Genomic DNA, 12,692 nt, shown 5'->3' on the forward strand with positions numbered 1-12,692 from the left:
CCAAATCTTTAGATATGATGAAACGAAGTTTAAGGATCCAACTAAATATTGAAGTGTTGTAGGAGCTCTTCAATATATAATGTTTACAAGACCCGACATCTGATATGTTGTGAATAAGGCATGTTAATTCATACATAATCCATCTGAAGTTCACTGTCATTAGTTAAACACATCTTGAGATATCTTAAAGCTACTATTAATTTGGGACTCCAAATTTTCAAGTTTGAAGCTGGGTGCCCGGGTGATCAATTTATCCTTTCTTGGTTCAAACTTATTATCTTGGAAGTCGTCCAAGCAAAAGACTGTTGCCAAGTCCAGCATAGAAGGAGAGTATAAAGCTTGAGCCGGAGGAGTTTCAAAACTTTTGCGGTTACAACAACTAATAGGCGAACTTGAAGTTCAAAACTCCAAATCTCCAGTTATATGGTATGATAATCTTGGAGCCACTTATTTATCAGCTAATCTTATGTTTCATGCCAGAACAAAGCATAGCATATTGAAGTTGATTTCCATTTTGTCAGAGAAAAGGTCTAAAATCAAGAGGTTGAAGTTAAATTTGTTTCATCTCAAGAAATTAACCGATATTCTTACAAAGGTGCTGTCAGTTATTTAAGGAACAAGCTAAATCTCATAGAGATTAGCTTGAAGGGGCATGTTGAAGAAAGTCCAGATCCATACTGCTACCCAGACCCGTGCCCAGGTCCATTACAGAGGTCAATTGGTTCAGGACTCCTTAATCGGAAAGGTTCGGTCTCTGGGCAAGTGCGCAAGGATGAAAACAATAAAGATAAGGAAGAAAAACAGAAAGATAACCATGCAAGGAAAGTTGTTCAAAATGAGACTCAGTATAAAGATGCACGTCTCATATGCAACTTGTGCTTCCAAAAGACGTGGCCTGAAATAATGGGATCTGGTTCTCAATACAGATCTCTATTGTTTTGTAATTGATTTTTTTTATATAAGGAAACTCCCACTCACGTCAATTGTTGAGAGTGAAGGAGGATCGTGGATGTAGGCTTAGTGCTGAACCACGTGAAATCGTTTCTTTGTGAAAGTCTGTTTCTACTTTACAAATTCTGCGTGTTTGTGTTGTGAGGTCGCAAACCTCCTTGAGATCGGTTTCTACTTTCAGGTAAAACCCGGTCCTCTTTGGATACCGGGGAGTAAACCCAGCTTCGACCTAACTGCCAGGGATGCCACATGTTGATTTCGAACTTATGACATCCCATCAACTTGGTGACATTCACATGTGGCCCCTACCAAATTTACCAAATTGGTGGCGCCTTTTCTCTAACAAAAGAGGCCGTTGTTCTGTTAGGCGCGGTCCTTATGTTCCTGCCATGTTGGTGCTCCGTATATTCCTACATTTGACATTCTTCTGTCATAGGATATTGGCATATACGCTATTATATGACCAATGCCTACACACTTATTAGACCCACTCTATAAATGAAGATGTAGAATTATTTCTTGAATAATCTGTATTGAGGGCCTATTATGGAATATGCATATACTCTTTGCTTTTTACATACTTGCGCTTTATCATTCATTGCCCATCATTTCTATTGTAGTACATGTAAATTCTGCTACACGTCTTCCTAACATAATCAAGCCCAGATACAGGTAGACTGTCTCATTTAACACTTTGGACAACAATCACCGACTGCAGTGATCATCACCAGCACATCCTGATTCACCGATGGGTTTTTTATACTGATTTGCTGCTCATATATTGTAATCTACAGATCTGCCAGATTTGTAGAAGGCGAGATGATTGATCTGGAAGTATGTGCTCTAATTCTTGAGGTATGCTGACCCGCCCACCCGCCGAAACCACCCGCCAACCCAACCCGATTGCCACCCCTAATCCTAACACTAGATAAGATCAACCTTAGATGTAGGAAAGACTGCATTCAATGAGATGAAAACTGATCTCTCTCTCTAACCAATCATCCATGCAAACATCAGAGCTTTGGGAAGTAATAACAGAGGTAGAAAACACAGTTTTTCACTAACATAACTTCAAAACATGCATATACTGCTGCAAAATTGAAATGGTTTCCTCTACAAAATCATTCATGTTCAATGATACAAGACTGAAATGGTTTACTCATTTTTTACGTTACAAATAATCAAAGTGCTTAACTTATGGTGCGTACCTGAGTGATAGGGATGGAATCCCACCACTCTCTTATCCTCCTTTCAATAGATGATGAGCCAGACCTGGATCTTTTAGCTTTATACTTGACCAAGAAACAACACAATATGGACGCCATCACAACCAATCTGAATGGAATCACTGCGAACAATATGGTCATCCCAGCCATCACCAACATCAAGACATTGGATTGCTGCAAGAAAATGCACAATGTAAGAAGCCATTAATGAAAGGAAAAAAGGAAAACTCTTAAAACACAGGAATTAAAAGCATGACCAAGTTCATGAACTTGAAATTCTTTAGAATGTTTGGGATAAATGAGTTGTAATCGAGTTGTGTCATGGATGCCGAAGTTCATGAACTCAGATGAAAGGCCACCACCAAAGTTCAAGATCATCCACACACAGGACTCTGTAAGGTACGTATAAGCATCATCTGTAGCCTAACCAACGTCATGACCTTTAGCATCAGAATATGCATGGGCTTCAAATAAACACAAAGGATGGCATATCAAAGTATCAACATCTCATGAAGTACAAAATCTCAAGAGCTGCAATATTTTCAACCCTTGTAACACGTAAAAAATGATTGTTCAAAACCTCAATGCTCAAAACAGTTCACATGTTGAAGTAATACTCTTAACTAAAGGGTATACGCTTGTTCAAATAAGTTTCTATGTAGTACAAAATCTCAAGAGCTGCAATATTATCAACACTTGAGCATGTAAAACATGATTAAGTTCAAAACCCCAATGCTCAAAACCAGTTTTCACATGTTGGAAAAATAATACTCTTAACTAAAGGGTATATGATTGTTCAAATAAGTTTTCATGAAATAGTACAAAATCTCAAGAGCTGAAATATTTTCAACCCTTGAACATGTAAAAAAATGAATCAAGTTTAAAACCCCTAATACTCTTAACTTAAGGGTATATGCTTGTTCAAATAAGTTTCCTTTGTCAATATCTTCTAACTCAACACTAATTTGTTGTAATAATCAATCCTCCCAATTTGTGCTGCCATATGCACTGTATCATCACTTTTCTCAAGATGTCCAGCATATTTTCATTAATTCACACACGCCATCCAGCTTATTGAGGCACTTCACTGGTAGCTTGATTCTTCAATCCAAATCTCTCTCTCTCTCTCTCTCTCTCTTGCTACTTACGATGAGATGAACGTACCTTTTGAACTCTAGAGACCAATAAGGAGTGGATCTTCAATAGTGTGATATTTATAGTTTGCATGACAGAATGGAACCAGTTTAGTGCATGTTGTGCCGAGATGATACTCTCCATCATTGATTGGTCAATACTCAGGTTTACCACGATTTCATCATGCTCATGTCTTACTCTTTTGTGTCTCAACCAGAGCAGAAGTCCTATCATGAGCAACAATGAAGCAGATACGGCATACCCAATCCACTCCCTGTAATATATAAAAAAGATTCAAACTGTTACACACACAAGCACATACATTTGCTACCCAACTGAGAAACTGAATTGTAAAGGATAACTAGCCAGCCCTGAGAACTAGTCAGGTTATAGTCCAACCTTCTTCAGGGACCCACTGTGGATCTAGGTCAAGGTCTGAGAGGAATAGACCAATACCATATAAGTGGAATGACACACTAGCTCTAGTTATGCAGGGTCCAGTGTGCATACAAGCAGTTACATCCAGATTCTTACCTATGAAGATTGGCATGCAGATGCAGAGCATAAGTTCAATTCAGACCCATTGAAATGCTGTTAGAGAATATGAATCTGGTAAAAATTCAGCAATTTTATGTCTTATGGGCTTCATATGAAGCTTAACAATGCGTATATGGATCTAGATCCAATACAACATCAGATCTGCTTGCTCCATATCTAATCAAAAGATAGCCCCAGGTTTGGTTGCATCTCATGTGATTTGGAATCACATGAGATGGAATCAAATTTGATTTGAAGTCATATGGTTTCAAATCACATATTCCACTGTATGATTTGGAATTACATGGGATTCACTTCAAATGTGATTTCAAATCACATTCTGTTTCTCATTCGCATGAGATTTCAAATAACATGTTTGGTTAGCTGTGCAAATGAAATTCATTCCCTCATCTTCATGAGATTCCAAATCTCATTTGTATGCAACCAAACATAGAAGTGATTATAGGAATAGAAAATGGCTTTTATTTGATCACTTGTGTAAGAGGCATTATAACTATGTGACACCTGCGCGCATAGACATGTGATGGTATGTAAAGATAGATAAGATCAAGTATAAGTTTAAAGTTTGCTCACTTGTATACCACCACCATCAGTATGGAAAGCACAAAAACTGTGGCAGCTGGTCTCTCCCCTTCCAGAACCTTCTGTAGCCAAGGTGACAGTTTTTGCAGTGGACTTAGCAACTCCTACAAGAAAGTCAATATGATAATTGTCAAGAAATCTTTCATAAAAAAGATAATTGTCCGGAAAGTTTCTTCTATTAAAAATTCTAAAGTAAAGAAAATGAAATAAGAATAATAATAATTGCCGGAGTGGTAAAATTTCTAAAGCCTCATTTGGATGAGGCTGAAAACCTAACTGGGTTTTCAGTGGAAGCCCAATTTTGGAAAGGAGTACGCTGGCATATTGCATTGGAAGGTCTTTTCTCTCCATTAAAATCCAGCCATTTTAGGCCGGATAATGGCCCTCATTAAAAAAGAAAACAAATGGTGGCATGCACAGCCATTTTCCAGCCACCCACCTACTGGAAAATGGTGAGGTTGTGCAATTTCCCGGCCAGTGGGTGGCCAAAACTAGGTTTTTGGTTATCCATACAGTAAGGAGACCAGGTTTTTGGCAAGCTGGATTTTCCAAGCAAAGCATGGGTTTCTCAAACTCAAGGTTTAATTTGTTCCCTGGCATACAAAATGCTTACTGGTTTGGTTCAGAATAGGATGGACCATGTTTATGGGGTGTCACACCAAGCTCACCGTCACATCATGATATCATGTAGGAGCATTACCTTGATGACCAAAATGCTTTCAGCAATGCTTTCTTCCTTCAATCCCTCGAGGGTAGCCTTTGCGATTCTGACCTCTTTGGCTTCCTCCCTCACTTCTTCTACCTTCGTCTCAAGCTGCGATTTCTCGTCGCCACCATCATCAACCAACGTCTCATCAAACACTTCCCCAACATCCATGTCTACAACTTTAGGGTGCACCATGTTGAGGCCCTTGAGAAATGAAGTTGCACTGCATAGACCAACCTCACTCATTTGCTTAAGCTCATTGGCCAGCTCCTCCATGACATAGTCTCCCCTTGGTAGCTCTTCAAACAAGGTGAAGATCAAGAAGTTGGATGGTGGGGGAGGGAAGATCCTTAGCATCTCCCTTGCTGCATGAAGCCTGATGACCCCAAGTATTGTTCTTGCATGGGTCTCCCATTTTTGGAATGTGGCCTCTATCTGGTATCTTGATATGAAATGATGAAGCAAAATCATCTCCTTTGTGAGGGTAAGCCAATGGTCGCGTCTCGTGGAGCTTGTCAACTCAGGGAACTCCAAAATTAGACCTTCTGGCCTACCAGTCCAGTGTAACTATGATTATGAGAGTTGGAAATAAAAAAGAGAAGAAAGACCAACAATCTAATTTCAGCTAATTACCACAAAGAAAAAAAAATACCATAGTGCAAAAAAGCTTGGGCTGTCAATGATCAGCTGCATCTTAATCAGACTTAACTTGATGTAGTCTAGACCCAGAGAAGCCCGGTGTATTTTATAGGCTTATAAAATCAAGTCATTAGGACAGTGTGAATTTGAAAAAATGTGGACTCATCTTGCACCAGTTCAGAAGCTGGACAAAGACTGCAAGTTCAACATGGATCTATGTCACAGGATACTCCTCCAATTTACTGGTGTCATGTCCTCTTATATACTATTCTTAATAAAAATTTGCCCAAGAATGACATGTCTTGTGTCATCTTTGCAGTGTCTTTGTCACATAGACCTGGCACCCAGACCTGGATCCACCCAGACATGGACCGAATCTTTATGAAAAGTGTAGACTGTCTTATCTCACATGGATGACGTAGGGGCACCACACATGCACGTATACACAGCACACATGCACAAGCTCGAACATATATATATATATATATATATATATATATATATATATAGAGAGAGAGAGAGAGAGAGAGAGAGAGAGAGAGGGAGAGAGGTTCGTGCTAAACCCATTTGGTGCTAAACCGCGTGCTAAATGGGTTTTTTGGGCTTCTCAGGTGCTTTTATGTGGTTTCGGCCCCATAAATGTGTTGGGCATGGTTGATTTACTAAGAATCCACACCATCATGTGTTTTCCATGAAAAAAATTATGTTTGGAGCCTCAAAAATTTACAAAGATTTTGGACCGTTGATTTTTTCAACTTTATAAAAACCCACCCATGTGTTGGAATCAAACACTTCAAGAGCTGACCCCTCTAAAATCAAGCACACAGATCACATCTGTACAGTCAAAATTTAAAAATAAAATGGAAAAAGTTGTAAAAACCCATTTAGCACCAAATGGGTTTAGCACGGACTCATTACTCTCTCTCTCTCTCTCTCTCTCTCTCTCTCTCTCTCTCTCTCTCTATATATATATATATATATATATATATATATATATATATATAGAGAGAGAGAGAGAGAGAGAGAGAGAGAGAGAGAGAGAGAGAGAGAGAGATCTTACAATTGGGGGGATTCATAAACCATTGCTTTGTCAAAGAGGGGAGCACCCCAAGGACCAGTTGACGCTGCCCTTACTAGGTGATCCACATCTGGATTTGATAAATCAATTTTCAAGGCATTTTCATAGGTAATTACACCAGATGCTTCAAAGTAAAGCGAGTAGTTTGTCAACGTAAGCCTTCCTGCAAAACCAAGAAACAATAATGGACAAGCATGAATGAGAAGGCCATACCCAGCTCAAATCAAGATCTAGGCAGTCTTTATGTAACTTGTAACTGATCACATACCCAACTAATCAAAGATATAACTTGATTTCTAGACTCTACTGGGTCAATTATTAGAAAAGCAAAAAAGATGTTCTTTTCAGAGTGAGCCAAAGGGCAGTTCTGTTTCCATTCCCCAGATCGTTAGAAAACAGAATATTTTTTTATTTTTCCTTTAGATCACTATGATGGGATTGTAGCTTTAGATTTACACCATGGTTTTATAGAGAAAGGAAATATGATTTTTATCTGAATACCTTTTGTTAACCTAGGCGTGGTTTTGTGGTTGGGGCCAAACACTCAGAGTGTTGGGTCCTTTGAATAGGAGGGTACACTGGGGGCCCTCTTTAATAAGGGTGGCTCCCCTAGTTGGGTGTTCTGCCCTGAACACTGGATCTCCTTCCTTGTTAACCAGCCTTTTGGAAATTCTGTTTCAGATAATTGAACATTATTATATGTGTGTTTGGCGTGGATTTCCCTATTATAGATCAGTCTTCAAACATGCAACACAATTTTATTTACATACCAGGCCAGCTAGTCCCTCCTATGTGACGTACCACCCGTTGTGTCGTTGCTGTCCCTTCCACATGCAATATGAATTCATCTTCTCTGAACCCTGCTTCTTTTGGTACTGTTTGTCGACGCAGATACTTGATGCACCTGCACATGAAATAGTTTCTGTTTCTTTACCTTTCCTTGGCCTCCTCTTTCATCTTACCTAAAACTGCCAAAAAACTAATCAAGGACAAAGGCGGTTCCAAATTAAAATAAACAATTATGGGCTTGGACACCTTTTGCATGGACACATCATATGAATCCTTGTCACTTCTCCTCATTAATTAATCAAGTGATCATCTCTCAATAAGAAAATTAGCCTCAATATAGGGTCCAATATGCTTGTATACATGATATTCATGGTTAATTCAAAAAGGGAAAATTTCATTAGAGGCCAACGTTTTGCCCATAATTCCAAAAATGAGACTCAGAGATTCCATATATGTGCCATAGTTTTCCTCCAAACTGCCAAATAGGGGCCTCAGGCCAACATCCATCCTCTTGAAAAACGTAATTCTTTTTTGGCTTCTTGCATTATCCTTTGAAACTGAAAAAGATTCATTCATCCTCATAAGAAAGAAGGAAAAAGGTAAATTTTTTGAACCGTTGATTATGAGGTTATTATTGCAATCTTATCTTATCATTTAACCTGGGTTAATAGACAATAATAAAGGTAGGCCTTTATTTGACAGTTTCAGGAAAATGGAGGCTTCTAACAGGTAATTCAGAAACATGAGGCCCATTTTGGCAATCAGGGGCAGGTTGGCCCTTAAATGAAATTTTCCCATTCAGAAACGCGTATGAGGTCCAATTGCATCATTTAAGCAAGAAGGCACTTGAATTACTGACAGTAAATACCTTCTAAAAAAAAATAATGACAGTAAATAAATTGAAAATTAGATCACTAACAGGATGAAAAGCAATTGACTGCAGCAACCAGAAATTTGAGAAATTATGAATTCTATATAGGCACTATGAAATACAGTCCTAAGGACACAAGTATTGGGGTTAAATACCTTTATAGCCACCACCAATTACAGCAAGCTGTTTTATCTCCTACCAATCATGTTGTTGAAATCCACTTGAAATAAATTCAGGGAGTTGAAATGCCTAACAGTAATAGATTTATTATTCATGTCAAAGAGAGGTGGAATATTTACTTGTCTATCTCTCTCAAAAATCTATCATAAGCTGGGAAATGAAGTCGATTTGCAGTTGGTGCTGTCAGTGTCTCGAAAGCGAAACGGGCATTCGCAACATCCGCAGCCAGAGGAATCACTGAGCTTAGCCAAGCGAAAGCATCCTCCCCAACATTGCGCTCTCCATCAACCTACAATAAATCAAGATTAGGCTAAAGCCACACATTAAAAACAAAAAAAAAAAGGCTAAGGGGTAAGCGCTGCCAGGACAGTGACCGTAAGTACAGCAGGCAGAGCCAGCACGCCTAGGTCTCTGTTCTTGGGGGTGGTTTCTCAGTGTAAATAAAAAAAAATATAAAATAAAAAGGATAAAGCCACACATTTCAGTAAATTCTTAGAAGTCAATACAGACTCTCCATGGTAGGCTATTGCACACTTTTTTCCTTCATTTTTTTTTTCTCCTTGATCACCTCTGCATCAGGCAACACAATTTTACTGTATAATTTACTTACAGGTGCGTAATTTATGGCAATTTGTGTTAAATGGCCTCAGTTTTTCAAATATTTAAGCTGAATACTTACCTTCTTAAGAAATTGCTCAGTTACTTTGTATATCACCTAATTATAGCCAACTGTCTAAGATAATACTTTTAACCTTTTTTCTTTCTTTAAATTATTGAATGTCACTTTTGCACTCCTCATTTTTTGTGGCTATAGTTAAGAGAAAAATAAGAGTAAAAGAAATATGGCCGTCAACTGAGAAATTCCTGAAAAGATAGGAAAATACCTTAAATATTGAAAACTGAGGCCACTAATGTAAATTCACCATACATTACGTTCCTATAGGTAAACTACCCAAAATTTTATGAGTGTTCTCTTCATCAATCTATATTGAATCAAGATCGGCTAAACAATGCATTTCATCAAAATCTTAGGAAGTCAATATAGGCCATCATTTCATGGTAGATTATTGCATTCATTTTTTTTGGGGCTCATCTTTTCAACAGAAAGAAGAAAATTTTCTGAATCAGATCCATCAAGTCTAGGGCTTTCGAAACACAAAAAGAGTAAATCCCAGTGTTGTCAGTATTGGTGCATATAGGATAGCCAGAAAATAAAAAATTGATACGATACTGACCTGAATCAGTTATTTTTTAATAAATATAAAAATTAGCTTAAAATTATTCTTAATATTATTTTAATAGTTTTAACACTTTTGGATTGACACATAATATTTTAAAATTATCTTTTGGCCGATTCGGAACGATTCACTTGAGAATAATTATCGGCCGTTGACCAAACAATACAGGTCTGATTCCGATACTGACAACATTGGTAAATCCATCCCCATACCCCGCCCCTCCCCCCAACGCACACACAAATAAATAAATAAAGACTATGTGAGTTATTACCTATACATAGAGGCACTTACTAGTAGGGGTGGCAATTTCTGACGCGACCCGCCAACCCGGCGGGTTCGGGTTTGGCTTAAACGAGTTCGTGTCGTAAATGAGTCGATCCGCCTAACCTGTTTATTAAACAGGTTGGGTTCGTGTTAGGAGTATGCCAACCCGCCAACCTGTTTAATAAACGGGTTAGGTGGGCGGGTCAACCCGTTTACCCGAACCTGACCCGCCAACCTGCCCGCTCGCCAACCCGCCCAAAGGCGTAGCTAAGGGGGGGCAGGACTGGGCTGTAGCCCAGTCCTTGCCTCCCGAAACAGTTAAATTTTTTTTTTTTTTAAAGCCCAGTCCTAGTCCAGCCCTGATTCCATATGAAATAGATTTTTATCCATTTTTTAGCCCAGCCCAGTCCTGACTGCAGCAAATAGTTTGATTTGTCCATATGAAATAGATTTTTATTAATAATTGTAGCCATTTTTTATTTTATCTCAATTTTTTTTTCGGGGGCGCTGCCCCCGAACCCCCGACTATCACACAAATATTTTTTTTTGCTACACCCCAGTTTGGCCCCCCCTCACATGAATCCTAGCTATGCCCCTGAACCCACCAACCCATTTATTAAGCGGGTTAACCGTGTCGTGTCAGCTTACCCGTTTAATAAATGGGTCGGGTTCGTGTTGAGGTATGCTGACCCACCAACCCGACCCGATTGTCACCCCTACTTACAAGTAGTGGCGCTAAATCTGAATAGAAAAGTGGAATATCATCATGCGGCCCCACTACTTGTGCTAGCACTTCTTTTTCTTCCTTCTCCTTGGCCATGCTCTCCTGCACCAATGATCATTAAAACCATAATCATAATCATAGCCGACCTTAGCTAAGCTGACAACAACAAATAAAAGAATACACATCATCTAATAGTAATTCTAGACATGAATTAAAACTAGAAAGCATACATGCACAAATGTATGCAATTTGCATAAGAATATATGAAGGAACAGACCACATGAGAGTCTTGATCAACCGAGCTAGATTTTTCCCATGCAAGCATCATGTCAAAGGTGAGCCTGGTGAAGGACCCTTCATGTATCTTCTCCTCTATGAATGGACACAGAATACTCACAACCTTTGAGCAGCAAAACTCAATCAATTTCCTCGAATAATCATTTGCTCCATTCTTTAGACCCTTCTCAAAACTGTCCACAAGATCATCCACAGAGGTATCTATAATCCTGCATTCGTTGCAAACATGGTCACAAATCTCGATCTCAGGATTTTCTCAGCCCTTAAAAAAATTGTTTTTCTAGGAAAAATCTCGGGAAAGTACCCGAAAATTTACATGTTAATGTCGTGTTAATAACACAACGATACCGTCAGAATGATCTGACGTGGATCGCTTTTCAGAGAATTAGATGACTCTCATAACGTGGTCAATTTTGAATTTTAACTGCTGTATTTTCTCTCTTCATGATTGGCTTTAGGGTGACACCTCAGTATGTAATTGCCGATCTTTTGAATGATTGTTTTCTTTCAAAAGAAAAAAAAAACACAATTTTTTGAAAATATTACGATTTGCAAGACTACATCAAGTTTTGAAAATATTTCAATAAAAAAAAAGTTTTGAAAATATTGCCATAAACCGCGTTTGTTAATTACCATGGTCACAAAAATATGCAGGGCTCAGTTAGTGATATAATAGTATCCCTTTAATCTGGACATTGTACTAAATATTATATCCTTTTTTACCCCAGCATAACTAGACATCTGCTAAGGAACATAAGTAGTTTCACATATTTTTCCTCCCACGATGGCTTAACATCTATTTCAGTACATTGATATGGGGTAACTGGAAATTATGTCTTATAGAGAAATATCATATGCAAAATGCACGTCTCTCTCTCTCTCTCTCTCTATATATATATATATATATATATATATATATATATATAGAGAGAGAGAGAGAGAGAGAGAGAGAAGGGAATGGTCCACCCCTATATTCTCTTCAAAATTTGTTTTTTAGCGAATCTGATCATAGGGATGTGATCTCCATGATTGAAAAGACGTGAAGAATCATATGCTTTCAACCATGGAGATCATATATACGGTCAGATTTGCCAACAAACATATGTAAGTGAACCATTAAATGTGTAAGAGAGAGAAGAAGAAGAAGAAGAAACGTGGGTATAGGTTTTACTCCGAGGATCGAACAACAACGGAGTTGGCAACGTCTGAGAGGTGTTTCAGTTCCATGGAGGTCCGATCGTGGGAGAGAATGACACGAGGGAGTCCTCCGATTCATTGTTGGGGGGTATCTTAAAAACAGGACTGCATGAGAGAGGTGGCAGGGGGAAAGGACTACGTGTCCTACAGGAGGACACGCGTGTGATGTTCGCAGCTCCTTGCCTGACGGTATTGAACGAGTTTGCCGTGAAAGTTATCCACATGCCCCCGCCAGCACCGTCCATCTTTGAGATGGAC

General features: G+C 38.7%; 1 protein-coding gene across 1 annotated transcript; it reads right to left on the reverse strand.

The window, feature by feature from the left end:
* Positions 1-1,314: 1,314 nt before the first annotated feature.
* On the reverse strand, positions 1,315-12,464 carry LOC149831737 (ArgH (DUF639)). The gene is made up of 11 exons (XM_090013077.1): positions 12,409-12,464; positions 11,218-11,446; positions 10,941-11,042; positions 8,834-9,003; positions 7,645-7,778; positions 6,857-7,037; positions 5,152-5,707; positions 4,443-4,555; positions 3,342-3,585; positions 2,160-2,351; positions 1,315-1,443 (listed from the first exon to the last, which is right to left on the reverse strand). The coding sequence occupies exons 1-11, from the start codon at positions 12,462-12,464 to the stop codon at positions 1,315-1,317; spliced, it is 2,106 nt and encodes a 701-aa protein (XP_089869203.1).
* Between the last annotated feature and the right edge of the window lie 228 nt (positions 12,465-12,692).

The sequence above is a fragment of the Nuphar pumila genome, chromosome 7 (genome assembly GCF_984573655.1).
Source record: "Nuphar pumila chromosome 7, dmNupPumi1.hap1.1, whole genome shotgun sequence".
NCBI classification, from domain to species: domain Eukaryota; kingdom Viridiplantae; phylum Streptophyta; class Magnoliopsida; order Nymphaeales; family Nymphaeaceae; genus Nuphar; species Nuphar pumila.